This window comes from Gymnodraco acuticeps, unplaced genomic scaffold (assembly GCF_902827175.1).
Source record: "Gymnodraco acuticeps unplaced genomic scaffold, fGymAcu1.1, whole genome shotgun sequence".
Classification (NCBI taxonomy): Eukaryota; Metazoa; Chordata; class Actinopteri; order Perciformes; family Bathydraconidae; genus Gymnodraco; species Gymnodraco acuticeps.
The window spans coordinates 902,609-928,501 of NW_022991219.1; the positions used below are offsets into that span (position 1 = coordinate 902,609).

At 40.4% G+C, this 25,893-nt stretch overlaps 4 protein-coding genes across 6 annotated transcripts; 3 read left to right on the forward strand and 1 right to left on the reverse strand.

Annotated features, from left to right (window-relative positions):
- The first annotated feature begins 811 nt into the window (after positions 1 to 811).
- hmox2a (heme oxygenase 2a) lies at positions 812 to 6,246 on the forward strand. 2 transcript variants are annotated; one of them, XM_034239367.1, is made up of 7 exons: positions 812 to 879; positions 1,447 to 1,538; positions 3,945 to 4,062; positions 4,387 to 4,554; positions 4,749 to 5,072; positions 5,178 to 5,310; positions 5,751 to 6,246. In XM_034239367.1, the coding sequence occupies exons 2-7, from the start codon at positions 1,447 to 1,449 to the stop codon at positions 5,876 to 5,878; spliced, it is 963 nt and encodes a 320-aa protein (XP_034095258.1). In that variant the 5' UTR covers positions 812 to 879; the 3' UTR covers positions 5,879 to 6,246. The 2 variants fall into 2 exon arrangements, with proteins under 2 accessions (XP_034095258.1, XP_034095259.1); XM_034239368.1 differs by having other exon boundaries at positions 842 to 879; positions 1,443 to 1,538.
- Positions 6,247 to 6,739: 493 nt separating this feature from the next.
- Positions 6,740 to 8,797, reverse strand: tmem186 (transmembrane protein 186). The gene is made up of 2 exons (XM_034239370.1): positions 8,428 to 8,797; positions 6,740 to 7,773 (listed from the first exon to the last, which is right to left on the reverse strand). Exons 1-2 carry the CDS (start codon positions 8,440 to 8,442, stop codon positions 7,117 to 7,119), a joined length of 672 nt encoding a protein of 223 aa, XP_034095261.1. The 5' UTR covers positions 8,443 to 8,797; the 3' UTR covers positions 6,740 to 7,116.
- An 818-nt stretch (positions 8,798 to 9,615) lies between these two features.
- Positions 9,616 to 15,852, forward strand: gde1 (glycerophosphodiester phosphodiesterase 1). 2 transcript variants are annotated; one of them, XM_034239131.1, is made up of 6 exons: positions 9,616 to 10,101; positions 10,713 to 10,888; positions 13,219 to 13,324; positions 13,864 to 13,956; positions 14,634 to 14,845; positions 14,934 to 15,852. In XM_034239131.1, exons 1-6 carry the CDS (start codon positions 9,748 to 9,750, stop codon positions 15,079 to 15,081), a joined length of 1,089 nt encoding a protein of 362 aa, XP_034095022.1. In that variant the 5' UTR covers positions 9,616 to 9,747; the 3' UTR covers positions 15,082 to 15,852. The 2 variants fall into 2 exon arrangements, with proteins under 2 accessions (XP_034095022.1, XP_034095023.1); XM_034239132.1 differs by lacking the exon at positions 13,219 to 13,324 and having other exon boundaries at positions 13,868 to 13,956.
- A 1,232-nt stretch (positions 15,853 to 17,084) lies between these two features.
- mcrip2 (MAPK regulated corepressor interacting protein 2) lies at positions 17,085 to 25,892 on the forward strand. The gene is made up of 5 exons (XM_034239133.1): positions 17,085 to 17,724; positions 17,849 to 17,918; positions 20,748 to 20,881; positions 24,365 to 24,472; positions 25,449 to 25,892. Exons 1-5 carry the CDS (start codon positions 17,670 to 17,672, stop codon positions 25,517 to 25,519), a joined length of 438 nt encoding a protein of 145 aa, XP_034095024.1. The 5' UTR covers positions 17,085 to 17,669; the 3' UTR covers positions 25,520 to 25,892.
- Position 25,893: the final 1 nt, after the last annotated feature.

Here is a 25,893-nt window from a genome sequence, read left to right on the forward strand (position 1 = left end):
AATGTGGTGATGTAACTCAGGTGACAAACAATTTTGAGTTAACAGTTACAAACATTCAATATTGCTGCAGAGTATGGCAAACTTATATATTGCTACATTTCATAATATTCATTTAGAAAAATAAGCATTACAGAAGGTATACTGGTTGATTAATATAGTATTAACCAGTGCGTCTCACTGCTCCACCCGATCTTGGTTACTGACACTGCTCAGCTGTAAAATAAAAGTGTATGAGCATTACATTGTGTCTTGTGACACCTGGTGGTCAAATCAATATATTACAGTACAGAGTTTGGTGATAAGGGAAAATCTGGGATCAATACGGTCATTGATGTTTATACATCCATGTGAAAAATGAATACTCCATGATTTTTAAACAATAAACTATAATTCTGCATTCTAAGAAAAGGCATATCTTGAAAAATAAATTATTGGTAGTAAAATGTGTAGTTTGCACTCAATTCAAGTGTTTCTATCAAACTGCAAATATTTTTGAAACTAATCCCGCACTTCACTGTCAACTTTATTGTCAATCTTTGTGTGCAAAACAGAGAGATCGAAGTATGTTTCCCACAATACCAAGGAATAGAATAAAAATATATATAAAATATGTATACAAATATGTGTATATATATATATATATATATACATATATATATACACATACAAAATCAACATGTACATGTACACTGATACACATATAAAGCGAACTCCATTTCCCAGAACACATGCTTCAGATGTGTCCCGCCTCTTTTTTGTGATGAGCAATCTGATTGGTTGTAAAATCTGTATCACTGCATGACGAATTCTGATTGGCTTGTTGTACTTTGTGTCTACTGTCTCTTGCAGCGTGCTACATAAAGGCAGTATTTCTTCAAGGTAAACCAGCTTTTCGATCTAATTTTCCGAGTACAATGCAGTGTACATAGTATAATGTTTGTGTTTTCAACGAACAAGAGCGGTTGTTGAAGGTGTGTCGTGTCCAAAAAATAAGACGTAACTGTAGCCAGCGAAGACGTGCAGTGCCAGTTTTGTAACTGTCCAGCAATGTCATCTCTTTGCTGACATTTGTTTTGAGAGAATATCTTTCAAAAAAATGTATCAAATGTTATAAGGTATTATTGAAAAAAATAACATTGACTAAAAAGGCACACCTGGCTTTTAACCTGCACGGTAGATTTACCACCTTTTAAACTTGTTTATTTTTAATAGATAATTTACTCACTTTTTAGAGACACATATCGCGGTTACATTTAGATGCAATCAGTAGGTTTAAGGAACTTGCCATGGTGTTTGCATAAGAATAAATACAATTCTTGAAAAGAGGTTTAGTTGCAAACAGTACAGAAGTATAAATTGAATATGTAGATGTGCTTTTCAAAATTAGATGCTGAACGGTTTTGTGCTGGATTGATGTATTATTGTCTCTCTCCTGCAACAAGCAAGATGACAACCAAAACAAAGGCAGAGCCCAAATCCAGTGGTGTGATCAATGGAGGGGCAAGGATTGTTGTGGATGGTGATGACGAAGTTCTAAGGTAAGAAACCAAACCATGACCGTTGGTTGTTTCTGACACAGAACAAATGTTTGAATGATTTAAAGGGGACCTATCATGCAAAATGCACTTTTGTATGTCTTTTATACATAAATATGTGTCCCCGGTGTGTCGGGGAACTCACGCAGCATCAGAAAACAAAACCCTCTCTCTTTTCCTCCATACCCAAATCTCCAAAAACGGGACTACAAAGGAGCTGATCCAGATTTGCGTCCGATATTGAAGTGCCACACGCTGCAGTTCATACATGGGCCGCTAGGGACTGGCAGCTGGCTGCAGAAAGGAGCAATTTCCATAGACCCCCATGTTAAAATGCCCAACTTTACAGCAGAAAAAAACATGTTTCTACCCATGGATGCAATAAATATTATTATCGATATAGTTAGATTCCACCTTCATGATTATGAATCTGTGAGTGAATTGTTTTCTAACACGACCCTTTTATTTATATTAGGTCTTAAAGTTTTTGCATAAATTAGGGCGTGGTCACGTTGATGGACACTACATGCCTCACTGTCAGCTAACAGCAACTTGTCCACTCTGCTAGGCTACAACCATAGAGGCTACAACGTTAGTTAGTCATAGTACTGTACTTGACCCTTTAGCTTTAGCCGTGTTCGTGGTGATTGTGCCTTTTTAGGGAATATTGTTACAAATACCAGACAATTAAAATGTCGTGCTGTGCGCTTGAATGTACTAACAGAACTTCCAAGAAGTCTAAAATGATAATATTATACATGTTAACCCCGTTCGCAGGTGTTTGTGTGCTTGGTAGCTTAGCTTGTTACTTATTAGCCAGTTAAGGACGTAACCCTTTATGCATACATACATTTTTGTTTATGATTCAGCCTTGGGTAAGACTTTTATAGTCTATGGCTATGACGCCATAATGCTAAACGGGAGCAAATGTTAATAGGGGACCCAATTATCCCAGTGGTGGCCGCCGGAGCTAACGGAGCCGCAGGGGGCTAGCTCCAGCCGGCGTCCCGGAGCTAGCCCACTGCGGCTCCGTTAGGTCCGGGCGGTGGAGTCCGTCTTTTCTCAACGTGTGAATGACAAGCATTAAGAATAACAAAATATAGCTAATTCTCTTGCAGATTGTCTCATTTGATTATGAATGTAACGTTTATATAGGGGAACGACACTGTTAGCAGTAACTTGGTATGCATGTATTTCATGTTAGCTTAGCTTCTTAGCCTGAGCTAGCTCTGTTTACTTCCAGTTCGGAGGCAGCAGGTCCCGCCTCGGCTCCGCCTCTTTGCCCTTATTTGGAGCAGGCGGGATTAGACTCTGACGTCACAGTCGAGCCGTTAGTGGCCTACTAAGGGCTTCACGGCAACTCTGCAGAATCCTATGGATGACGTCACGGACACTACGTCCATTTATATATACAGTCAATGGATATGACGTAATATCGGAAATGTAGGCTGGCTTTACCATGGATGTATAATAAAAACTGGATACAGCGTGGGAGGCGGGGCCTCGTTCATTCCTATGAGAGTTGCTCATTGAAGAATGAAGACAAAATGGCCCAACTTTTGAGAGAGCGAAACGTCACAAAAGTATTCATATAATCATATAATCCGTTCTTATTGTGCATCCGTGGGTAAAGGTAAAACTCATGTAGCACTGAACACGGCACATGAACGTGCCGGGCGGCGCGGCCCCGTGGGTTAGATGCACCCTCATAATGCAGAGGAAAATAACTCTCAGAATAATGTTATTAGCACATTTTACAACTTGAGGACCGAATGTTAATAAGGGCTATACAAACGTTCATACTGGGTAGTTTATTTGGTTAAAAAAAAATTATCTAACGATTTACATACGTCTCTTTCCCAATGTTAGTCAATGGGAAAAAGTATTTCCGGGCCCAGCGACTGATACGGAAGTGTAGTACCGCCGTTCGGCCACAACAAATATTTTCCTCAGAGTCCGGCTCACTTCCAGGGGGCTTGGGCTTTACACCCACGGCCCTATCAGAAACGTTGCTATCAGAAACAATGCCCGACTGTTTTGGACGTAATATGGTCGGTGCATGTTTACATTAGCATCGCTAACACTCAGAGCTAACCTGTACTGCACAGAGCATGTGTGTGAAGAAGCAGGAAATAAAAAGGAACTTTTTAAATCAATTTTTCTTTTTTTTTAAAGCTTTATACCCCAAATCAGCACTTTTGAAACAGGAAGTGAAATAGAGGGATATTAGGCATGGCTAGAATGGGTGATCTGTTTGGTATTTTGAGTAAAACACTTCATAGACATGTTTTTTATATATCTGAGACCTATGCTATTGCCTAAAAAGAGCATGATAGGTGCACTTTAAGTGTGTCAAATTCTGCAGGTTCTCATGTCAGTCCCTTTTCTCTCCCTCTCTGTTCCACAAAGCCCCACAGACCTGTCCGAGATGTTAGCAGAGGGAACCAAGGACTCCCACGACAAAGCAGAGAACTGCCAGTTTGTCAAAGATTTCCTCAGAGGCCGCATCAAACGAGAGCTGTTTAAGGTGTCCATACATTGTTGTTGCTCGACCTCCAATGATGATAGAAGAATTTCTGTCAGACTAACAAACTAACACAGGCACAATAATGGCACCAGTACCAACATTTAAACAAAACAGCAATACATGCATACAAAAGTGAATCAGTAATATCTTACTTTTAGCTCTTGAATCCAACCTTTGCTTTTGCTCTTTGTCACAGTTCCCTATCAGTCTTTGTTATATTTCCAAAGAAATTAACAAATTGTCTCTTCACTAAGCACCAATTAACAACTTGTACCATATTACCTTTGTTTATCCCATGTTTTCTCTCACTGTTTCTGTGGCCAGAGGGGCACAGCAGCTCTGTACTTTGTCTATGCAGCCATGGAGGAGGAGATTGAGAAGAATGAAGACCATCCTCACATCGCCCCGATCTATTTCCCTGCAGAGCTGCACCGGCGCGAGGCCCTGGCCCGAGACCTCGAGTACTTCTATGGAGAGGACTGGGAGAGCCAGGTCAGCAGAGAGCACAGTGTATTATTTTTCCAGCTTTCTGTAATTTGATCATAGTTCTATTCCACCCATTTAGAGATGTCTTTCCTGAAAATATTATAAAATGGATTAAAACTAAAACAAACTTCTGCTGCAGAAATTACTCATCACTATAGAATTGACAGCAATTTCGATGACGTCCATGTTCTCCCTCACAGATCAGCCTCTCCGCTGGCACCAAGCCTTACGTGGACCGTATCCACGGGGTGGGACAGAGGGACCCGGTGCTGCTGGTGGCCCACTCCTACACCCGCTACATGGGGGATCTCTCAGGCGGACAGATCCTCAAGAAAGTGGCCCAAAGAGCGCTGAAACTCCCCTCCACAGGTGAGGGTCTTAACTTTTACCAGTTTGAGGGGATCCACAGTCAAAAAGGCTTCAAGCAGCTCTACCGGAGCAGGATGAACGAGCTCGAACTGGACGCTGAGACCAAAGAAAGGATTGTTGGAGAGTCCAACCGGGCCTTCAGCTTCAACATGATGGTGAGGGCAGCGGAAACAAAATGCATTAAGAAAGTTGATGAGAATAGATGTTATTTGAAAGAGAAAGATAAAGTTAACAAATCCCAACTTTTATTCTGGAAACAGGTATTTACAGAGCTTGAAGAGATTGGGAAGACTATCAAAGAAGAAGTCCAAGATGCAGGGTTAGGACACAGTCATGCAGAGATCATGGAGGGGGGTGATATCAACAAGTGTCCCTACTATGCAGCAAAAATGGGTGAGACAGTCCATATAATATCACTTCATTATGCTTTTTAAAATAATAATCTGATTAGCTTCAGGTAATTTATACGACAGCACATTTAATGGTATGCAATAGGGTCCTTTAACTGAGATGTTTTTAAAAGTCCCAGCACAAAAGGATGTATGAGTGCGGGTGCCAACAATTATAATTTTATTTTGGAGAAAAAAACTCACTTAAAAACAATGGGGTCAAAAAGAACCTTTTCACAGATTCATCCCTCTGTATTTAGTGATAGTTAAGTATTATAACCTAAGTATTAGCTTGAATGATGCATGTTTAATTGATCAAAGTCCCCCATATTGTAGCATATCTAAATGGGTGGTAATCCATGAAATGACTTGTTAATGATGAGTCCTCCTGCTTTGTATGGCCTCATTCCTTCATTCTTTTCATCCCTCACCTCCTCTCTACAGTTGCCAGTGGAAATCCCACCTACGCCTGCCAGTTAGCCATGACGCTCCTCACACACCCCCCCTTTCAGTGGGCTCTGGCCGCCTGGGTGGCTCTCCTCGCTGGTTTCACTGCCTGGTACCTTCTGTGAGCTTTGACACACTTTACCCTGCCATCAACTCTGAGCAAAGAGCTTTGAATCATATACTGCCTTAAAGTAGGAAACAATTAAGCAGGAAAATAACAATTTTTGATGATTTGTTTGCGGGCAAACATTTGCGTCATCCCATCATTGACATCTAACTAGCCAATTTGTTTTTGTTATGCTTTACTCAGTGGAAATATGCATACAGGGTTTACAGATGTATTTAATAAAGTAGGATGATGTACCGCTGCAGTTTCTGATTTTAAATAAAGGGCAGTCCATAAATAGTGATTCAATCTCAACAAGAGGCCATGGGTTAATATCATTCAGCTTGTGTTAAAGCCAATAAACCTTAACCTGGCGAAAATTCATAACAGCTTTCTTCAGAGATCCTCATTTGAATTACTTCGATAACAAAAAAGTGACATTGCACATTTTTGTTCTACAGAGGTTTGGGGGGCAAGTCTGTGTACATTGTACTAATGATGCAGTAACTTCAACAGTTCTGCTGAGGTATCTTTTCCAGGCCACCAGGGGGCAGGATAGCATTGAGATTGACTATTATAGCTGTGGTTGTGAAAACTGAAGGTTACAAAAGCCCTAGGAACCATATATTCTGAAGGGCTCACCACCTTGTATACAAATTGATCATAATGGTATATTTAATTTAAGTCTTAGTTATAAAGTCAGAGAAAAAAGTGTGACTAAAGTATGCATAGTTTTCTTCTATGTGATGGTATTAACAAATGCCCTATTCTACTTTTAATGTAGATGAGTCACCGTGCATGCCTGAGTCACTTAGAGTATTTAAATAATCTACTCTTCATTAACTACCTTGAAATACTTTATATTTATATTTCAGTGTAAAACATTAGAAGAAAAACACTTACGTTTTATTTTCACACATTCTGTTTGATCCATTAAGACCAAATTAACATATTACTGCCATCACACTTGTTAGTTTTTTCATTCTGAAGGCCACAGTCCTGCTGAACCCTCAAAATATGCTTCCTTAATCATCAATCACAGGCTTCATTGAATATTTAAAGAGGCTTGTTATTCATGGTGGAGACTTGAGATAAACAACGACTTACAGATCAATGTCAGCCTTCCCCCATAAAATTGTAATTTCAATGCAGAACAGATCCTTCTCAAAACAGGTTATATTTAAAAGCTTAACAAATAGGAGCACTACCTGTTGACTAGTACTGTCTCAACCTGTCCATTTTCAAAAAATGGAATGATCAAATCCCAAACACCTTTTTAAAACCCTGTTTGTCCACCACATGTCCAAAATGAGTGGAGAAATACAATGTCTGTGGAGTGCTGAATGTCTTTAGTTTCAATATCTTCTCTTTTACGGTGTCACCTGTATCAGAAATTGTCATAACATCTGACACAGGCAGGTAGATATCATTACGCCGGCCCCAGAATGTCAAGTGTGATACTTTGAGGGTGGTCTGGGAGGGGTCCAGGTACATCCTCCCCACCACACTCCTGGAGAAGTGACTGGCGGTGAACAGCATGGCGCCAGCAAACAGCGCTGTCCCCGTAGAGTAGCCGACGAGGAAGAAGGGGACGTCTCCATGGAGGTAGAAGAAGTACACCGGTGGCAAGAGGACCATGGTGACTGCGGTTTGGAGCAGCTTGAGCCTGGACATAGCTCTGAGGAACCTTATGTACGGCATGTTGTAAATCACAGTGTACTTCTCTGTTGTCAGGTCAGAGTACCTGGCCAGGGCTGTGATTTTAGGCATCAGGGGTGCATGGAAGTTCTGCTGAATGGGGGTGAGACTTGAATGAGGCTGCACACCATAAGATATCCGACCTGTGAGTAGACATGATCCTCTGGTGCAGGACAGGATGTGGGAGGTTACCCTGTGCAGCAGTACTGGCCTGATCTGTAGAAAAGTAACAGACAGTTGATACTGTGCAAGAGCAAAAACAACCGACAAAATAAATGATAAGAAAACGTATCTGCAAAAACTCAGAATAATATAGAATAAGAATATAATTTTTACAGAAAGTGCAAAACATCTCTAATTTTCTCTTTAATTTGAAACAGTCAGACATTTTTGAGACAACAAACAATTAAGGAAAAGAAAAATCAGAATATAAATTGATAGAGAATAAACTGTTAATTACAACTTTTACACCAAGTTATACAAAGTAATGCAATACAGCACCACTAATAAACACAAAAGCTTAAAAGTCTCAATAACAATTAAACATAAATAAGAGGGCTATAACAGGTTTCTCAATTCTAATTCAGTCTTTCAGTTGTTTGAATGTATGAGCAAGGTACCACGAGCAATCATTCATATGTAACTTTGTTTTAATTAGAAGTGAGGTAACAGTAATAATGTCAATATGCAAAGACTATTATGTTAGTATCGATTAACCAGAGTGGAACACAGTAGATTACTTCAGATTGACCTGTCGTACATTCAAGGCAAAGCAGCAATTAGCTTGTGCTGCTACTAAATCAACTTATTTTTACACTATTTCCAATTAAATCAATGTAAAAATGTGAGAGAGAGAGAGAAGGGGCTCACCATGACTGACGACATGAAGAAGAAAAACCAAGAAACACCAATCTTCTTGTTGGAAGTAAGAGACCAAAGGCAACACTTTCAGAGCTGTTAGCTTACATGACCTACACACTCTGACCCGGATGTTATGCGTATAAAAACTACAATCAACGTTGTTAAAACTACTTTTACTGTTATATTTTAAATGCATGGCTTGAGAGCAGTTTTTCCCCATTATTGAATTACAAATAATAAAGATAACAAAAATACATCTTAGTTAAAAAACATGACCCGGATGTATTCAACAAAGATTATTTTTAAACGTGCCCGGTCCGCCCCCTTGTGGGAAAGTCGTATATGATCACAAACTTTGAATTCCTTTTTTTTTTTAATTAAATCTCACCTGAACCTAACTCAGTACTTTTAGCTGCAAAGGTAATGCAGCTTGCAATCACAGCAGGATTTGGAAAAACTTGTCCATGCTTTTATCTTCAGTAGACTCGACTACTGCAATGGTGTCTTCACAGGTCTCACTAAAAAATCTATTAGGAAGCTGCAGCTAATTCAGAACGCTGCTGCTCGAGTCCTCACTAACACTAAGAAAGTGGATCACATCACTCCAGTTCTGAAGTCTTTACACTGGCTTCCTGTGTGTCAAAGAATAGATTTCAAAATACTGCTGCTGGTTTATAAAGCACTGAATGGTTTAGGCCCAAAATACATTTCTGACCTCCTGCTAAATTATGAACCATCCAGATCTCTCAGGTCTTCAGGGACTGGTCAGCTTTCTGTCCCCAGAGTCAGAACTAAACATGGTAAAGCAGCGTTCAGTTATTATGCTCCAAATATCTGGAACAAACTCCCAGAAACCTGCAGGTCCGCTGCAACTCTGACTACTTTTAAATCCAGGCTGAAGACTTTTCTTTTTGTCGCTGCTTTTAATTGAACTATTCATATCTTAGACTGCACTGTAACTTTTATCCATGTATTTTTTCTTTTAATGTTTCTTTTATTAGCTTTTCTTTTTAATGACTGATTTTAAATGCCATTTTCTTAATCTCTTTCATTTTTTGTAAAGCACTTTGAATTGCCTTGTGTTGAAAAGTGCTATATAAATAAACTTGCCTTGCGGAAAAGACTAGTAACGTGAGGCAGATTTGTCATATCCGCCGCAGACAGTCATAACAGTGAGTTCCCGTTTTCATGTGCACTGTTACTACTGCAGTTTAAGGCTTTATCTGTTGCTAAGCATTGTATGTATCTGGTTTTAGCAGTTCGGTAGGCGGAGCATGACGTCATCTCATAGAGGGTGTTAGCACTCAATTTAGCAGTGAGGGTAGCGGAATGCTTAACGGACAGGCTGCGGAGCAATTTGACACCAGGTCCCGCTTTCCCTTATTTGACAGTCGGGAAGGAATAGAGGACACCATGCTGCAGCTCGGAGATGAAGTCACCTTGTACTCGGTGGTCTTCGTGCTGGTCCTACTGGGGACCCGCAGCCCGGTGTGGACCACCGCCCTCACTGTCTCCCTCTACCTCTTTGTGGCCATGTTCCGGTTCCCCCAGGTACCGAGCAGCCGAGCCAGGCAGGTGCTGCACCCGCTCAGGGGCACGGTGGGCTCCGGCCGGGTGTCGGTGGTCGCTCACCGGGGCGGAGGACACGACGCTCCGGAGAACACGATAGTCGCCATACGAGTGGTGAGAGTAGGGTGGGAGAGTGTTTGGGGCTTTTTACTTCACATATCCAGGGATGGTGTCACTCACAGCCTCCCAGAGTGTTACCATGGTGACCAGGGGCAAACCACCACTGGGTTCTGATCATATCTAGTCATATCCTCTTGATATTTTAATAAAGTGTAACATATTGCCATAGTTCTGTAAAATGGCATTGTTAACATTCAGCTCTACAGCCTCAAATTATCGACAATGCTCTTTATTGAACTGTAGTGTGACTGGAACCTTTACCACATATATTCCATGGTCAAACCAATACTGTAGCCTACTTTTAATGTCCCTAAAGGAACGTTTTAAAACTGTACATTGATCAGGATATTCAGAATTTGAAAAACAAATCTGTAAACGCTCTTGAGTGGACAACTACATAGTGGCGATTGTATTCAAATAATGGCTTATTGCTTGAGTTTATTGTTGGTTATACTGGCCAACATAAACCAGTACTGATCAGAAGTCAGTGAAGGTTGGGATTTAGAATCAATTCTTATTTTTTGACAGATAACTGGCCACAACCAGAAGCAAACCCTCCTGAAATACTTGTTTTCCAACCCTCTCATTCACCTGTCCCTGTTAAGGCCAGTAAAAATGGGGCTACAGGTGTGGAGTTGGACCTGGAGTTCTCAGCCGACGGCGTCCCGATACTGATGCACGATGAGACTGTGGACCGGACCACCAACGGGTCGGGACCCCTCTGCCAGATGAGACGGTCAGAGCTGGGTAATCTGGACGCAGCTGCTAAACACAGACTCAGGTGACAAAAGAAAGATGTAGCTTAAGATGCATACAAGCAAACAGATGTGCAGACATTACACATTGTATTCTTTGGGGACTTTTTGCTTTTTGAACACTAGATTTAGGATGATCCAGGATTCACAGCATGCATGTCAATGAAATAAGAGACTGTATGAAATCTATTATCTTTGTTTATAAAGCCTGGGGGTGGGAAAAATACAATCTGGCTGTGTGGCAGCAGGAGAACAAGTCGTGCAGGTTTTGTGGGCTAGCTAAAGGGTAAAAGTTTTAAAATATATGTGCTCCATTAAGTTTTAGTCTCTGGAGACTTATCTTTGATTATTACATGGCTTAGTTGAATACTCGATTCTGATTGGTCAATTCAGAACACGTGACACGTTGTTAATACCGAACAGACAGACCGCTGTCAAGGACTTATTGACCGTTGTTAAGGACGCTCACATCTTCAGAAAGAAGTCCGGTCGATTTAACTGTATACCGTTGTTCGAACTGGGACATGAAAAACAGCGCAGAAGTAACGGGGCAGAAACCCTCCTTTTTACGCAGCGGTCCAGACATAGACATCAAACGGCGACACATATTCAGTTGCCAGTTACTTTGGCATTAGGGCAGGGATATCTAGATACTTTCCAAGGTTTGACATAATGAATTGTGCTACTTTTAAAGCAAGCAGCGATGTTTTCAAATCTGTAATCAAAAAGCTCCTCAAAAACGCAAGCAGTTCCTACCGTTGGCTTTTCAAACTGACAAGAGACGCTCTAACTGTTTTTCAAATGTAACAGTTTGAAAAGCAAACTGTCTGATTGTCTTTAGTTTTCCGCTGTCGTGTGATAGCAACATGGAGGATTTTAACATTAATTTGAATATATTTGGAGAGCACAGTAATTTGGAGTAATGGTTAGTAGCTGATGAGTCCCCAGTGAAGAAAAGAAAAAGACAAGAGGGACAAGAAAACAGCGGAGAAGTACTAGATACTTCCCAAGGTTTGACTTCATGAATTGTGCTACTTTTAAAGCAAGCAGCGATGTTTTCAAATCTGTAATCAAAAAGCTCCTCAAAAACACTATCGAAACAGTTCCTGCCGTTGCTACGTTAGTTCAAACGGTAACAACGGACTATTTTTCTTAGCGGATGCATGTCAATTTAAATCAATACAACTATTTTTTAAATCAATAAAATAATTTTCTAAATCCATAAAAGCATTTCAATTAATATTGGGATTCATAATGTTACTTTGTTGAGAATGTGGCCATGTAATAAGCGGGATAATGTGCAGCAACGCGGTCATTATGGGGAAAAGAACACCTTCATGCCGATCTAGATCCCTCCGCTTCGCGTCGGGCTCCTGATCAGCCTGTCGGTGTTCTTTTCCCCATAATGACCGCGTTGCTGCACATTATCCCTTACTTGCAGCATGCTGCTGTAGCCTGCATAGAGTACCGTCTTTTTTTCTAATGGGCTTGTTTAAATTGTACTTTCTGCAGCAACATGGCCTGATTCAGAATATATTGTTCAGGCTCAGTTGTTAGCAAAGCTGAATTGATTGCTATACAGATACATGTGGAGATGTTTGATGGTGATACCCTATGTGCATAGATATTGGAGGCCTTGAATATTTGTAAGTAAATACTAAAGGAGATATTAAATAGTCATGTAACACATTCAATCATTGCTCTTATTAGTTTAGACACAAGAGAGGCATGTTGTTATTTATACATAGAGGTGTGTGTCAGACAAAAAGACCAGGTTTCTAAAAACAGCTCCCTTCTGAACAAACAAAAGGAGAAAGTAAAATGCAAAACAGTCACTCAAAGATAGGAACAAATATATAAAAAAGCACAAAAATAGGCTTTTGTATGTCTTAAAACATTAGAGCATGTTAATAGGTCATACTGTATAGTAGATATTACAATGTTACAGGACACACAAGGTTTACTGATTCATATAGTGTCCTAAGATAAGATCATATAATGAGGATGATAAGCAAAACATGTCCAAGCTTTATGAATGTTGGCAATCGGCCACTGAAGTGTCAACAAGTTTGCTAATGCCACTAAGTTCTGTAAATACGGATCAACATAGGAGGCCTTGCGGTTACTGAACTACACTGCCTTACCCATGCAAAGTCCTGTGTATACTTTCAGACACATGCTAAGAGTCTTTATGTACAGTTCAATTCATGGTTATTATCACATGCATTTCACTATGATCCAGGCAATGTCGGTTCATAGTGTAATGTTTCCCACGTGAACTGTAAATTAGTTTTAAAAGCATGATAAGCACGTCAGCCTGAGATTGCACTAAAACATGTGTGTCCTCTGTCCCCAGCGACACGTTTGCTGGGGAGAAGATCCCGACTCTGGAGGAGGCGGTGGAGGAGTGCATCAAACTGCAGCTCACCATCTACTTTGACGTTAAAGGTCACCCAGATGAGGTACTGTTAACCAAACTAACTTTAGAATGTGCAATCCCTCTGTCATACTTTTAATTGATTTAATTGATTTGTACCTAGTAAGCATTGCATAATGAAGAGAACAGGGGTTACTTTGTAGCAAAGATAACATTTACTGAGCCATAGTCCACAATCATCACAACAGAGCCAGAGACAACAGTCAATGTTGCAACTCCTTGCTGACACATGCAGTTATATTTGTATACCTAATGCCATTTAAACTTCAGAGTTTGGACCATTTAGTTGTGCATATCTTCAAGCTAAATTGCTATTGCATGAATGTAAATCCCTTACTCTGCACATTTTTAGATGGATAATGAATACAGGGCTACAGTTGTTGTTTCTGGCAGCGACATTCTTGAGTTCAGGGCCTGCTGCAGTGCAGCTACACATAAACAGCTGCTAGATACCACCAAACTGTTGCACGGGAAAACACACACACGGCTCTAAAAAGCCTCTTTCACAAACATCTAAACAGTGGACTGTCCTTCAATAACCATGTGTTTCCCCCCATCTGCCAGGCAGCTGCAGCCCTGAAAGAAGTGTATACAAAACACCCAGTCCTCTACAACAGCAGCATTGTCTGCTCCTTCGAGCCCAAAGTCATCTACAGGGTAAGAGGCTCTTTGAAGATTGTTTGAACTGGGTGTTCCTAGATAGTGTACTACATCTGAAATACATCAGAGTTGTGGAATAAAATGGGATTGTCAATAAACAACTGTACTTTTTTGAATAAGATAGTACAAAGCATGCATACGTTGCTGCGAACACAACCAAATATAATGGTTTGTTCTGGTCAGATTCCTCCAGTGTAAACACAACATTTGAGCAGTTCTCAAGCACTTTGATCTAAAGCTACATTTCACTGCTTTTTATGATTCAATATGTAGCCTGAACACTGGGTGAAAATAAACTTGCACTTCAGGTGACACCGATACAAAGGAGTCTGCATGTTACCATATTTCTAGAAACATATTTTAACTGGAACAATATAAATACACTTTTTTTATTTTGTCATGTTGCTTAATGCTTTAGCTCAGATTCTCCATAAGATAAGATAAGAAGAACTATATTGATCCCAAGTTGGGAAATGTTTGTCCATCTCTGTAACACCAACAATGCAAGCTATACAAGCTGTGATAGCCTGACGAGTATTGATTACCAAACAGACAACACAATAGTGATGTGGTACTGATTTAAATAAACTACAACATTTACTTTGATTGCTGCCATTGATTACATCACTGTTTAAAAACAAATATGGCTTACATTGACTATCACTTAACCTCAGATGAGGCAGAGCGACCCAGAAGTGGTCACAGCACTGACCCACCGGCCATGGAGCCTGAGTCAGTTGGGAGACGGTGCCTCCCGATTCTCGTCGCCATGGAAACACAGTTGGATGACAGCATTGGACGTGATGTTGGACTGGGCGCACCATCACGTGCTGTGGAAGCTCTGTGGCATCTCAGCCTTCCTCGTACAGAAGAACTTAGTCTCACCGTGAGTAGATGGACACCTTTTTGGATCACATGGTATTCAACCACTAAAGAATAAGAGTAACTGTTAATAACTGAGTTTCTGTCTGCAGGGAATATGTCCAGTACTGGGCCCAGAGGGGGGTAGAAGTGGTAGCATGGACAGTCAACACTAAAGTGGAGAAGGACTACTACCAGGAGCTGCTGCAAGTCAACTACATCACAGACAGCCTGGTGGAGGACTGTGACCCCCATTACTGAGAAACATAGGAACCCAGCACAGGATGTGATCACACACACACTGGTTAAAAAGATCAGATCTGTACGGACCATTTCATTTTTCTAATTGTCAACCAAAATGGGGCACCAGGTAAGAGAACAAGTGCCACTCTTGTCTTCTCATGCACATGTCACATTGTGAATGTGTGCATGTTAGTTTGAGGCGATCAAACGAACCAGACAGGGTGCTAAATGTAATAACAAGGGACATGGTATGCATTTATAGATATTTTGGTGTCTATAATCATCCAAATGTACTGTATTCACCAACTCAGGACTGCAATGATTGTTTTATTGGTAATGATGTATGTTCTTCTGTATTTCAAGTCCCACAGTGCAGTATCACACACTGTCTGTGCTTTTTACCAATAAACATTTCATGTCTTTTACCAAAGGAAATGTAGAGCTAAATATGATGAGTAAACATATGGTGACTTTGCATGACTTTGCTATGTGGTTCTTTTATTCAGGTTCTTATATTAATCTTTCAATTAAAAAAATGTAAATTGCTTTTATGGTGTCACACTTCTGGACCCTACTATAACTGGGGAGTTAGAGTAAGGTTTTGAGCCCCGTCATTGCGCTGGAGTTGGTAGATAAGACAGATAGAGTACTACTGTTGATAAGCTCTATGACCCCAATATCAACCTTACTTGCATTTTATTTATGTCTTATTTGGTCTAAGCAGACTTGACAACCTAAAAAAGTAAATGTGGAAGGCTTATTTCCCTGTTAATAAAATAAATACATCAATTTCATTTCATTTGATGCATAGTGGGCAGCAGGGTGACACAGTTCAGTTGTGTGAGCTGACATTCTGCAGCCAAGACGTATGTAGGAAATTGTTAAGGGTGCTCATATTGTCTAAGAAGATCGGAAAAATAGTTTTGACACCAATGTTTTGAGCTTTTTATACTTATGAATGCTGGAGAAATGGTCAGCAGCAGTGTGACAGCTGATAAATAAAGTGTATCTTACAATAGAATGGCCATGGTTTGGAGCCTGTGAGTGTTAAGCCTGTGAAGTGTGGACTGTTGATTATTAGCCTCTAAAGTCTCAGGTGATGGCCCAGATAGTACAGATGGGTGGGGGGGATATGCTGTGTTGGATATCACCCTGGATAAGCCTGTCTGAGCCGCTTCTTGTCTCGGACATTGTAGAGTAACTCGGCTGATTTTCACCCAAAAGACGGAGATTTACAGTGATAAATCTTAAATCTAATATATCAAAGATTGTACAGGGAAGCTACAAAGGGATGCAGCAATATATGCCCTAATATGAATGTTACAGTGGAGGGTCTAAAACTGAAGATACAAAAGTAACTAAGTAAATATTATATATAATATTTTTTAAAGCTTTGTCACACCATGCATTCAATATTTACAATAAGAGTTAAATGGTACATTATGCAGTCTCTTGGTTATTGCTAAATGAGTGTGCAGAAAAAGGCCTTTTATTTGACTTTTTCTTCGACACGTCTATCAATCTGAGCGTTTATGGGATTAGTTTTGTTTCATAAAGATAAAGCAACACTTTCTTAGAATCAAGCAAAACTAAGAGTTTATGAGAAAAAAAAACTGAGTCAAGCAAAATAAATTTAATTAAAAAAATAACACTATACAACACAAACACAATTCTTAACAAAAAGGATTACATAATATAGTTTACTAACTCAAAAAAACATCGCAACTGTTCTTGCTTCCTGTTGGCTCTATAGATTATCCTATTCTTTTTGACAATGTTTTATAATTACATTGCAACCGAGTGATGTAATAACACAATGTGCTTGAATACAAAACATATAAGTCCTCTAAATGTTGGACATTACATTTCAATTTCATCCAAAGTGACTTACAATAAGGTTCAAACACGAATATTCAAACTCACAACAGCAAGGTGCTTGATGGTCTGATTTGCATTTAGTAACCAAACTCAAGTCAACCATAGGATAATTGTAAACAAGGTTTTATTTTGAAAATCCTGTCCGGAAGTACTGCGCTTTGTTCTGCCTGACTTGACGCTGGCCAGGCATTGTAGCTTTCCGTCCTGATGAAAATATCAAAGTGTGCACTACTGTCCTTGTATTCTATCACAGAGCAGGGGTTTCGCAGTCAGTACCGGATCACCAGCGGAACACAGTGGGTAGAGAGTCCGGCCTGAGTGTCACTGTCCCCGGGCTTCGGAAAGCACAAGGTCCCCCCTCTGTCTGACGGATCCCCGGCTTGTGGAGCAGCTTTCTCCTTGGATGACCTACACGCAACCTCTCTCAGGAGCAGCAGACGTCGATTCCTTACAGCTGAGCACCTGCTGGTTAGGAGGTGCAGTATTATCTAGACACAGTGAGTAACAAGCCAAAGCGAGGTTTGTGCAGGCTTCAGGCCGACTCTGGAGCACCTGACCTGGGGAACAAAATAAGACACGTTACGAAAACCTTCTCCTTAACGTGGCTGCGTCAGGAGGAGCGGACAGAGGACTGCCAGTTGCATAGTTGATATTTCATGTGCGCATCTGATAAGTAAGAAGACAGACAGAGTTTAAACACGGACACTGCAGGATATTTCGGCGTTCACATGATGTACACAATCACCAGAGGTCCCAGCAAACTTGTTACACAGCGGCGGACAGGTTAGTACTATATTATCTAAGGCATGATGCAATGTAACATCAGAATGCAAAGGGAAGTTTTGTAGGCAATGCCACTGTTGACATTGTTCTATGGACACTTTTTAACCCTGGTTTTGTATTTAAGGTCCAACACAACAAATCGAGAGCAAATGTTGCGACTTGAAGCTGAAGCCGACGTCTTGGCTCTCGTCAACGTAAGTAGCTGCTTTGAGTCTTGTTCCAGTGCTGTTGTGTTTACTAAGCTTATTTATGCAGACTGTTGAGCTACATGGGGCAGGCGTCATGTGAGCATGTGTGCTGTCAGGGCGATCATGTAACACATGGGCACTTGGGTAACGTTTGTGCATACATTATGGGACTTGACCTTCCCGGCAGTTTTCCATACTATATTCTGACCAGTGGCGGCCGGCCCATAGGGGCGCTAGGGGCGCCGCCCCACCTCTTCCCACATACACAAATATATATATATAAAAATATATTAATTTAAAAAAAATTATTTTTTAAAATATATATATTTTATATTTGTATTTTTAATGAACAAGGTAAATATCATACAATTGGTATCAGTAAAATGTATAATCTACAATAAAATCTCGTTTAAAATGGTGTTACGATGTCTAAAGTTACTGATAAGTCACATGTTTTCCTGCCTGGCCTTGCCCATGGCATTAGTTTATCATTACCGGGCGGAGCCCCCGAGACAAACAGCGGCAACCAGCACGTTGCAAAAGTCTCAATAGTAAACTGTGCCGCCGAAACATAATTTCAGCCAATCAGCGCTGTCAAATATTTTGGTCACGAGGGCGCTCACGTTGGCGCCCACGTTGCTTACGTACGTTGACGTGAGTTGTTTTTTAGACTCGTGAGTGACCAAGGTGACGCAGTATTTGGATGAGAATGGTGTGCAGGTGGAGTCGCCGGACCTCGGTCCGCACCCAATTCCGTGCAAGAGCTACTCTCCAATCCTTTCCAAAGGAGAAGTTTGGGAGATAAATTGATGCTTAAAGACCTTGGACCGGACCAACCCGATTTGTATATATCACAGCAAGCTCGTGAAAAATACAAAACGTATCAACGAGGCTAGCTGGATGCAAACGATGCAAACAGGTAAATGCTATCTTTTGTTTCCCATGCTTGCTCTTCAAACAGCCGAGGACAGATCCGATCTGTTCAGAAACTAGACAAAAGTTAAACAAGTAGGCTACAAATCACAGACTGTCTGTGTCATGGAGAATACAGTCGCTGGTTTATTTATGTCTGTATAGGCCGTTGTTTTTCGCCTGCCGTCTATCTGCAGACTTGTCAAAGCATTAATTCATGGTTTTTACTAACCGGTATCAGTATGTTGTTACGTCGGCATCATTTTGAAACGTGTATTACAATTTAATCACCGTAAAATATGTTCATTTTGTTGTAGTTGTAGCTCCCGAGCAAGCGCGTCTTGTTTGAATGATGCGAATAAACACAGCTGGCAGCCGCGGTGAAACTCGAGCGACTAGAGCGATGCGATAGGAGCGTTTAGAGCGAAGCGAATATTCGCATCGCGTCCGGTCTGAACGCAGCATTAAAGCGAGCTCCGCGCTGCACTGGAAACGCGCCATTACATCACCAGAAGTCCTCATTTAAGGGGTAATTTCTCCCCCAAAAATTTTTTTTACTCACTATATCAACAGCCCCACCAAAAATATTTTCCACCAGCCGCCACTGATTCTGACATAATGGTCATATGAGCATGTATATATGGTGACATCTCATTTTACGAAAACATTTTAGATCAATTCTATATATGGAAAGTTATAGGCCTATATATACTTAGTTATATGTACATAGTATGTGCAATGCTGCATTGATTTGAAGTTACTGGGTCTCATGATATGGATGTTATTCAAAATAAATGAGAATTTTCAATGAAAGAACAAGACTTTCACCCACACATTTTCTTTAATGATTTCATAAAGATAATAATAATACAAAGTTGTGTCCTACTTTTACAGTGAAGTTATATTACCTGCTAAGTATGTGCAAATGCTTATTTGTTGATGGTCCCTGTGTGTGTTGATATTCAGCTAACCATCCTCTGACTGCAGACGGTCTTTGGAACTCAGTTAGAAGACCACGTTGTAAAATATCCAACCTGAAACTAACTTCACCACAGTGAACTTGAGAAGTGCAAATACTGTGGCAGACCTATTTGATTTGCACATTTATCACATAGCCTAAGAGGTATGTAAACTTACAAAATATTTGTTTTTTTTCACTTTCCCAAAACATTTTGTGTGTTCAAGGTAGGTTCGTAAACAAGACTGTGCTCCCTTCATGTGCTGCTCAGAAATACCAACATGGTGTACACACAATATTAGAAAAACCTCTCAGTGTGATATAATGCATATGCAAAGTGTTTTATAAAGCGCTTAAGCAATAACATTAAATAGTCAGTTGATCAACAAGTATAGGCTTTTCTTTAGAGTTATATCTGCATCAAAGTTAATATGAAGCTTCAGAGGTTGAAATCCATTCCAGAGAAACTAAATTTGATTGGTAAATGATGCCTCAATTGACGAGAAAATAAATAAAATATATTTTGCATTGGTTACAAACTTTTGTGATCTTGCTATTGCATATTAGAGTTGTTCATTGACAGTCTGAGATAAATAAAGTAACATTTGGAATTTGAAGCACTTTAAAAGTGAACCTTAAGCAATGTATTTCTGTGTGTAAATCATATTCTCTGAAATTCCTGCTGTTAAAGACAGAGAAAATTGAAAATATATTTCGGGTTATCAAATACATATTTCCAATATCAAGAAGTAACCTCCATGCTCTACTCCACCAAAAGCGAAATAGCCAAGGCTACAAGCATAACCAAATTACACAAAACAAATCATGACGTTTTGTGTAAACTAGCAACCAGCATTTTTGTTCCCATCACTGTGAGATGGCACTCTTTGTGTGTTTTCTTGTGATGCAGCCTGCCCCAATCCTCAAGCTGACATTCTTTAATTATCTCCGTGTGATCTCTGCAGCTCTCCTCCCCCAAAGATCGTGTTCAATCGTCTGAATGGGAAGCGCTACCACGGTGCAGCCACACAGAAGAGCCCCTGCCCCGCAGAGGGATTCACTCCTGCACATGAAGAGAACGTCAGATTTGTGCATGAAGGTGAGGGTCTCAAGATCAATACATGATTGGATGTGGGTAACAGAGCAAGGTCAGAGCTCCAGGGCTGAAGCTGTTAGAGATTGGGAGATCCTTCCCTCAAACTTACAAGGTCAGAGGTAGAGAATCTGGTTTTTGTTTTAATTAATTCTTAACAACAACTTCCTGGTTGGGCAGCTGCAATGTTGTGAGGGAAAGATTGTTGGTGGCTGTGGGTTCACAATTCGAACCATTTATAAACAAAGTAATACAAAAAATGTAATTTTGGAGAAACCAGCTGGAGTGCGCTAGAATTTGAAAATACACAACCGGAAAAAACCTGCCACTTCCTTACAGAGCCCCTCCTCCAATACACACGAACGCGCACATGACCAATGAGGGCACGAGATAAGTTTGTGCACAGATGGAAGGCTGACAGGCAGGTAGGCCATCCAGTTATTTTAGCCGGGCCGGCTAAAATGATTGGTCTTGCTTTTTACAGTACTACAGCTTCCACAGATGACATTTTTTAATGGATTTTTTGTCAAAGCACAAAGATATTCATTGCTATCGTGATGTTAAGAGCATTCCATGGAATATAACAAAAAGTGTATCTCGAGCCGGTTTCTCAAACTTACCTACCCCACCTTTAAGTTATAGAAATAACGATTCACCTAACTCAGAGGTTCTCAATTGTTTTTCAGCCAAGGACCCCTTACAAGATAGAGAATACACCAAGGACCCCCTCATTCTGATTTGTGATTTTGGGCTATATAAATAAAAATGTACTTGATTTGACTTGTATGTCCCTTGGAATAATCTGACGTAGCCTATTTTTTACACTTCTATAGTCTTAGTTATGTGAAAGAACAACACAAGAGAAATGTATTAGAAAGATATTGGATATGTATTAAAAATATTTGCACCATCTCAACACAGAATACCCATAAAACAATCAATCAATTAGCTGCAAGTAACACTGTACCTAAAGAAAATATCAAAGGGAAATCAAGAGAAAAGTGATAATTTGAAGTGCATTTCAGAACACACACACACACACACACACACACACACACACACACACACACACACACACACACACACACACACACACACACACACACACACACACACACACACACACACACACACACACACACAGGGGTTAAAGTGGGCCGGAACGATCCAGAACAGCGTTCCGGCACCTTCGATTAATAAGTAAATAAATCTGATTGGCAGTTTCATACATAATAATGTCAAGCGAGTTCACAGGGCTGCCAACTCTCACACAATTGACATTTTTCACACGCTCTCAGCCACAAGTCCGTTTTCTCAAGCAGTGAAAAACAAATTCATAACTGATAATGTCATGGTGCGAAAAGAAGACACTTCTGCACATTGCGCAACAGCAGCACGATGACCATCTGAATAGCGAGAAATATACACAAATGTATTATATTGTAACTTATTCCCATGCATGTTGCTCAAAGTAATCAGTCTCACTTCTGCGTCTCTCCCTCTCCTCTCGCGCCATGCGCACCAGGCAGGAGTGAGAGTGAGTTACCATGGTTACGGGGACGCTCTGTGTCTCTGTCGCTCTGAAACTTCTCGCGATTCCCAATAATACGTTTTTAGTAATATAACATAATTTTACAGTTTTGGTTAACATTATACAGGGTTAATGTTTCTTGATTAAATCCAAAGAGGGCAAGGTGGTGTAGACATGTAGGAAATGTGTTTTAAATTACAATTTGTTCACACACACACACACACACAGACAGACAGACAGACAGACAGAGAGAGAGAGAGGCTTAGTTGCAATACTGTAGCTTATGCAATTTAGGCCTAGAAATTGTTTATGTAACTTATGTGCCAGTGTGTCCATGGTTTTGAGTCTGTCTGTGTGTTGAGCGCAGCGCCGTCTGCTTTTTGCAGTACAGTAACTAAAGTAAGTTAGGACTAAGCATACCGGTAGTTTTCTGTGGACCTGTCTGTTTTTCATTTACTTCATTTGTAGCCGTAACCGGTCGTTTTAAAAATCTGTCCATCTTCGTAGTATGCTAGCCATGTTATATATCTATGATGCTTGCAGCGGCGCTCTTTGACTGACGTAACAGTTATTGTTGTTTCCACGGTAACGCGCTTGATTTTAAATGTATCTATTTGTTAGATTTGAACGTAATCTATGAAATATTTTAGATTAAAAAAATAAAAAATGAAAGAAATGATATGATAATTTAAATTAATGAATCTGAAAACTTTTCACGGACCCCCTGGCAGAGTGCCACGGACCCCCGGGGGGTCGCGGACCCCACTTTGAGAACCACTGACCTAACTGATCAACAGAAAATTAATCAGCTACTGTTTTAATATTGATTTGAATGTAATTTCTTAAGACAAATTATGTTATTGAAACAGGAGCATTTAGACAATAAGACATGGTGTGAAAAATAGGAGATGGCTAGTATCACTTCTAGCCATCTATTTAGTATCACAATCCTGAATAGTTATAAGTAGTGGCTTCAAAAGAGTATCAGTCATTCAAATCTACCAAGATTTAAATACCAGCTGTGCAAATGTACCATATCTTGAGGTTTATACTTCACAACAAGATGGAAATAAATGTCTTGCAGAGCTGAAGAGGTTATCTGAGGTTCTCATGGACCGCTGCCAGCACAGAACTTTGTGGCGTCCTTTTATGCATGTGAATGCAGTATTGGCCTTGGTGGAGGTCTGCACCCAGTTTCTAGTTTAGTCTGAGACCAGAAACAAACCCAGATGTGTTGTACAAGTGGCTATACTCCTGTTTGTAATGGGAGTACAGTAAGGGGCTCAGAACGCATCCCTGCGGTGCACCGATATTGAGAATGAGGGTGACACCACCTTCAACACCCGGGGTCTGCATACACAGATTTATACCAGGTCCTTGACCTTAGTGACAAGCCTCGTTGTTAAAAGCTGAAATGCACATCATTCTGGCAAGCTTTCTAGTCCAGGTCAGAATGGATGTGAACGGTGCACTCACCCATCTATTAACCTCTTCTGTAGGACGATAGAAAACCAGAAGGGTCTCACTCCAGCTGACCATGTTCACAAAAAAGAAAAAAAACAATACAAATAAATGTCAATTCAAAACAAGTCTGCATAAAATATCCCATATACACATACAACTGGTTTGGTGGTATGTGAAATCCAATCTTACAGTTTTACTGGAAGTTGATAATGTGTTGTTTGAAGTTTGTGGAAGGGTCTTCAGCCTTGAACAGAGCCAAAACCTTGAGGCTTATCAGGGGGGTGAAGCTGGAAAACCTTCAGTCACAGCAAAAAACACAAACACCATTAAACAGTTTAGCTTTCTTACAACTATTTATATTATCTTAAGCGGGGACAGCTCAAGGTCAGCTGATGCTTTGATTCATTTCCAGAACTGAAAAAAAAGGAAAAAGTACATACAAGAAGCAATTCAAATGAGGTAATTTAGTAAATATGTTTGTTTTTTACTTGCAGCATGGCAGGAGGTGGAGCAGAAGAAGGGAGATGGTGACGGTGTGGAGTCAACTGAGAGCCAGGGGCCCATTCAGTATACTGAGAAGACCCCCAGTGTTGCGATGAAGAGTGAGTACCTGCATCTCCACTTGTTCACATGGATCACACCATTCCCATTCATTCACCTGCTACAATTATCCAAAAAAATTCAACAAAGTAAATCTGCCCTCATTAAATGTACTCAGTTTTACTGCAACTGTACAGATAACCTTCTTCCTGCTTTGTAACCCCTCTGAACTTTGAGCCATAATCTTGCCGTGTTTTTATTATTCCCGTTTTGTTTTTTTCCACTCAGTTTTATCTGTAACCATAGGCTTAGCTTTTGTAATACTCTCCTTTAATATTTAACTCTTCTTCGGTCGGTGAGAACCAGATAAGCAGCCCTGACTGCTGATAGTAGTGTGTCTGGTGTTGCCTCTCACACCTGTCTGCTCTGGTTCACCAGCTAATCACTGCCCACAAAGACTGTGACAGATTCATTAAAGAGCATTTTCTATTACATTTATTTGATTAAGTCTACCTCTAGCACCAACATGAGGTTGAAAATTGTGGTGAAGTGTTTCAACTAATAGTGGATGGTGTCACATTAGTAAAGGCATTCATGTTCTCCCTAGAATTGTAATAAATGAAATATGAATTTAACAATTATTTGGTTTATGATTACATACCTGCAACTACATTTCCATCAGGCTCAGCTGTACTTAGTTTTTTGTGCTAATTAACTCATGTTAGTTTGGTAAATATATGAATATTATACATCGCAATGCTAGCTCAAAGTGCAGCCTCACAGAGCAGCTAGCATGGCCGCAGACCCTGGTTTAAACATTTATAAATGTCCAATCTGTTTGTCTCGGGTAACTTCATCAGTTACTCAGTAAAATAATAATAAACTACTATGCGTGGTTGCTCAGTTCAACCCTTGATTTGTGTGAAATAAAAACAGGGGGCTCAACATGCAGCCCTGTTGTGCTCCAGTGTTAAGTAATGAATCAATCAATCATAGATCACGAATCATTCTTTTTCTCCCGTTTTTGCTTCTTTGCAGACTTTGTGCCCATAGACCTGGAGGAGTGGTGGGCTCAGCGCTTCCTTGCCAACATTGCCAATCTGTCTTGACTGAGTGAGGCTTTGTGGCGGGACATGAAGCACCGCGTCGATGCTCCCTTATAAAGGGCATCACAAGACCGCAGAGGAGGCGAGTGACTCTCCAGGCCCTGCGTTGGGTTGTGCGTAATTTGATTTGATGCCCTGTGCTTCACACTGCTGTAGAGATAACTGGGTGCACAACACAAACTGTGTCCCCCCCCGCTGGTGCAACGACAGCGAGATGACTGAACTCTGACAGCGCTGACACGAGGTTGCGCTGGTATGAACAAAGTACCTGATAGAAGTTGTGAACCAAGTGTTCTGGGCTGTTTGTACGTCTAGGCTGATCTTTGGGTAGAAATCTACTGAAGACCAAAACAAGTAAAATGTTTTTAAAGAAAAAT

Coding starts and splice junctions, on each gene's coding strand:
- hmox2a (XM_034239367.1), top strand. CDS start 1,447: ATGACAACCAAAACAAAGGCAGAGCCCAAATCCAGTGGTGTGATCAAT. Junction 4,555..4,748: donor GAGAGGACTGGGAGAGCCAG/GTCAGCAGAGAG, acceptor TCTCCCTCACAG/ATCAGCCTCTCCGCTGGCAC. Junction 5,311..5,750: donor CTACTATGCAGCAAAAATGG/GTGAGACAGTCC, acceptor TCCTCTCTACAG/TTGCCAGTGGAAATCCCACC.
- gde1 (XM_034239131.1), top strand. CDS start 9,748: ATGCTTAACGGACAGGCTGCGGAGCAATTTGACACCAGGTCCCGCTTT. Junction 13,325..13,863: donor TTAAAGGTCACCCAGATGAG/GTACTGTTAACC, acceptor CCCATCTGCCAG/GCAGCTGCAGCCCTGAAAGA. Junction 14,846..14,933: donor CAGAAGAACTTAGTCTCACC/GTGAGTAGATGG, acceptor TTCTGTCTGCAG/GGAATATGTCCAGTACTGGG.
- mcrip2 (XM_034239133.1), top strand. CDS start 17,670: ATGATGTACACAATCACCAGAGGTCCCAGCAAACTTGTTACACAGCGG. Junction 20,882..24,364: donor CGTCAGATTTGTGCATGAAG/GTGAGGGTCTCA, acceptor TTTTACTTGCAG/CATGGCAGGAGGTGGAGCAG. Junction 24,473..25,448: donor CCCCAGTGTTGCGATGAAGA/GTGAGTACCTGC, acceptor GCTTCTTTGCAG/ACTTTGTGCCCATAGACCTG.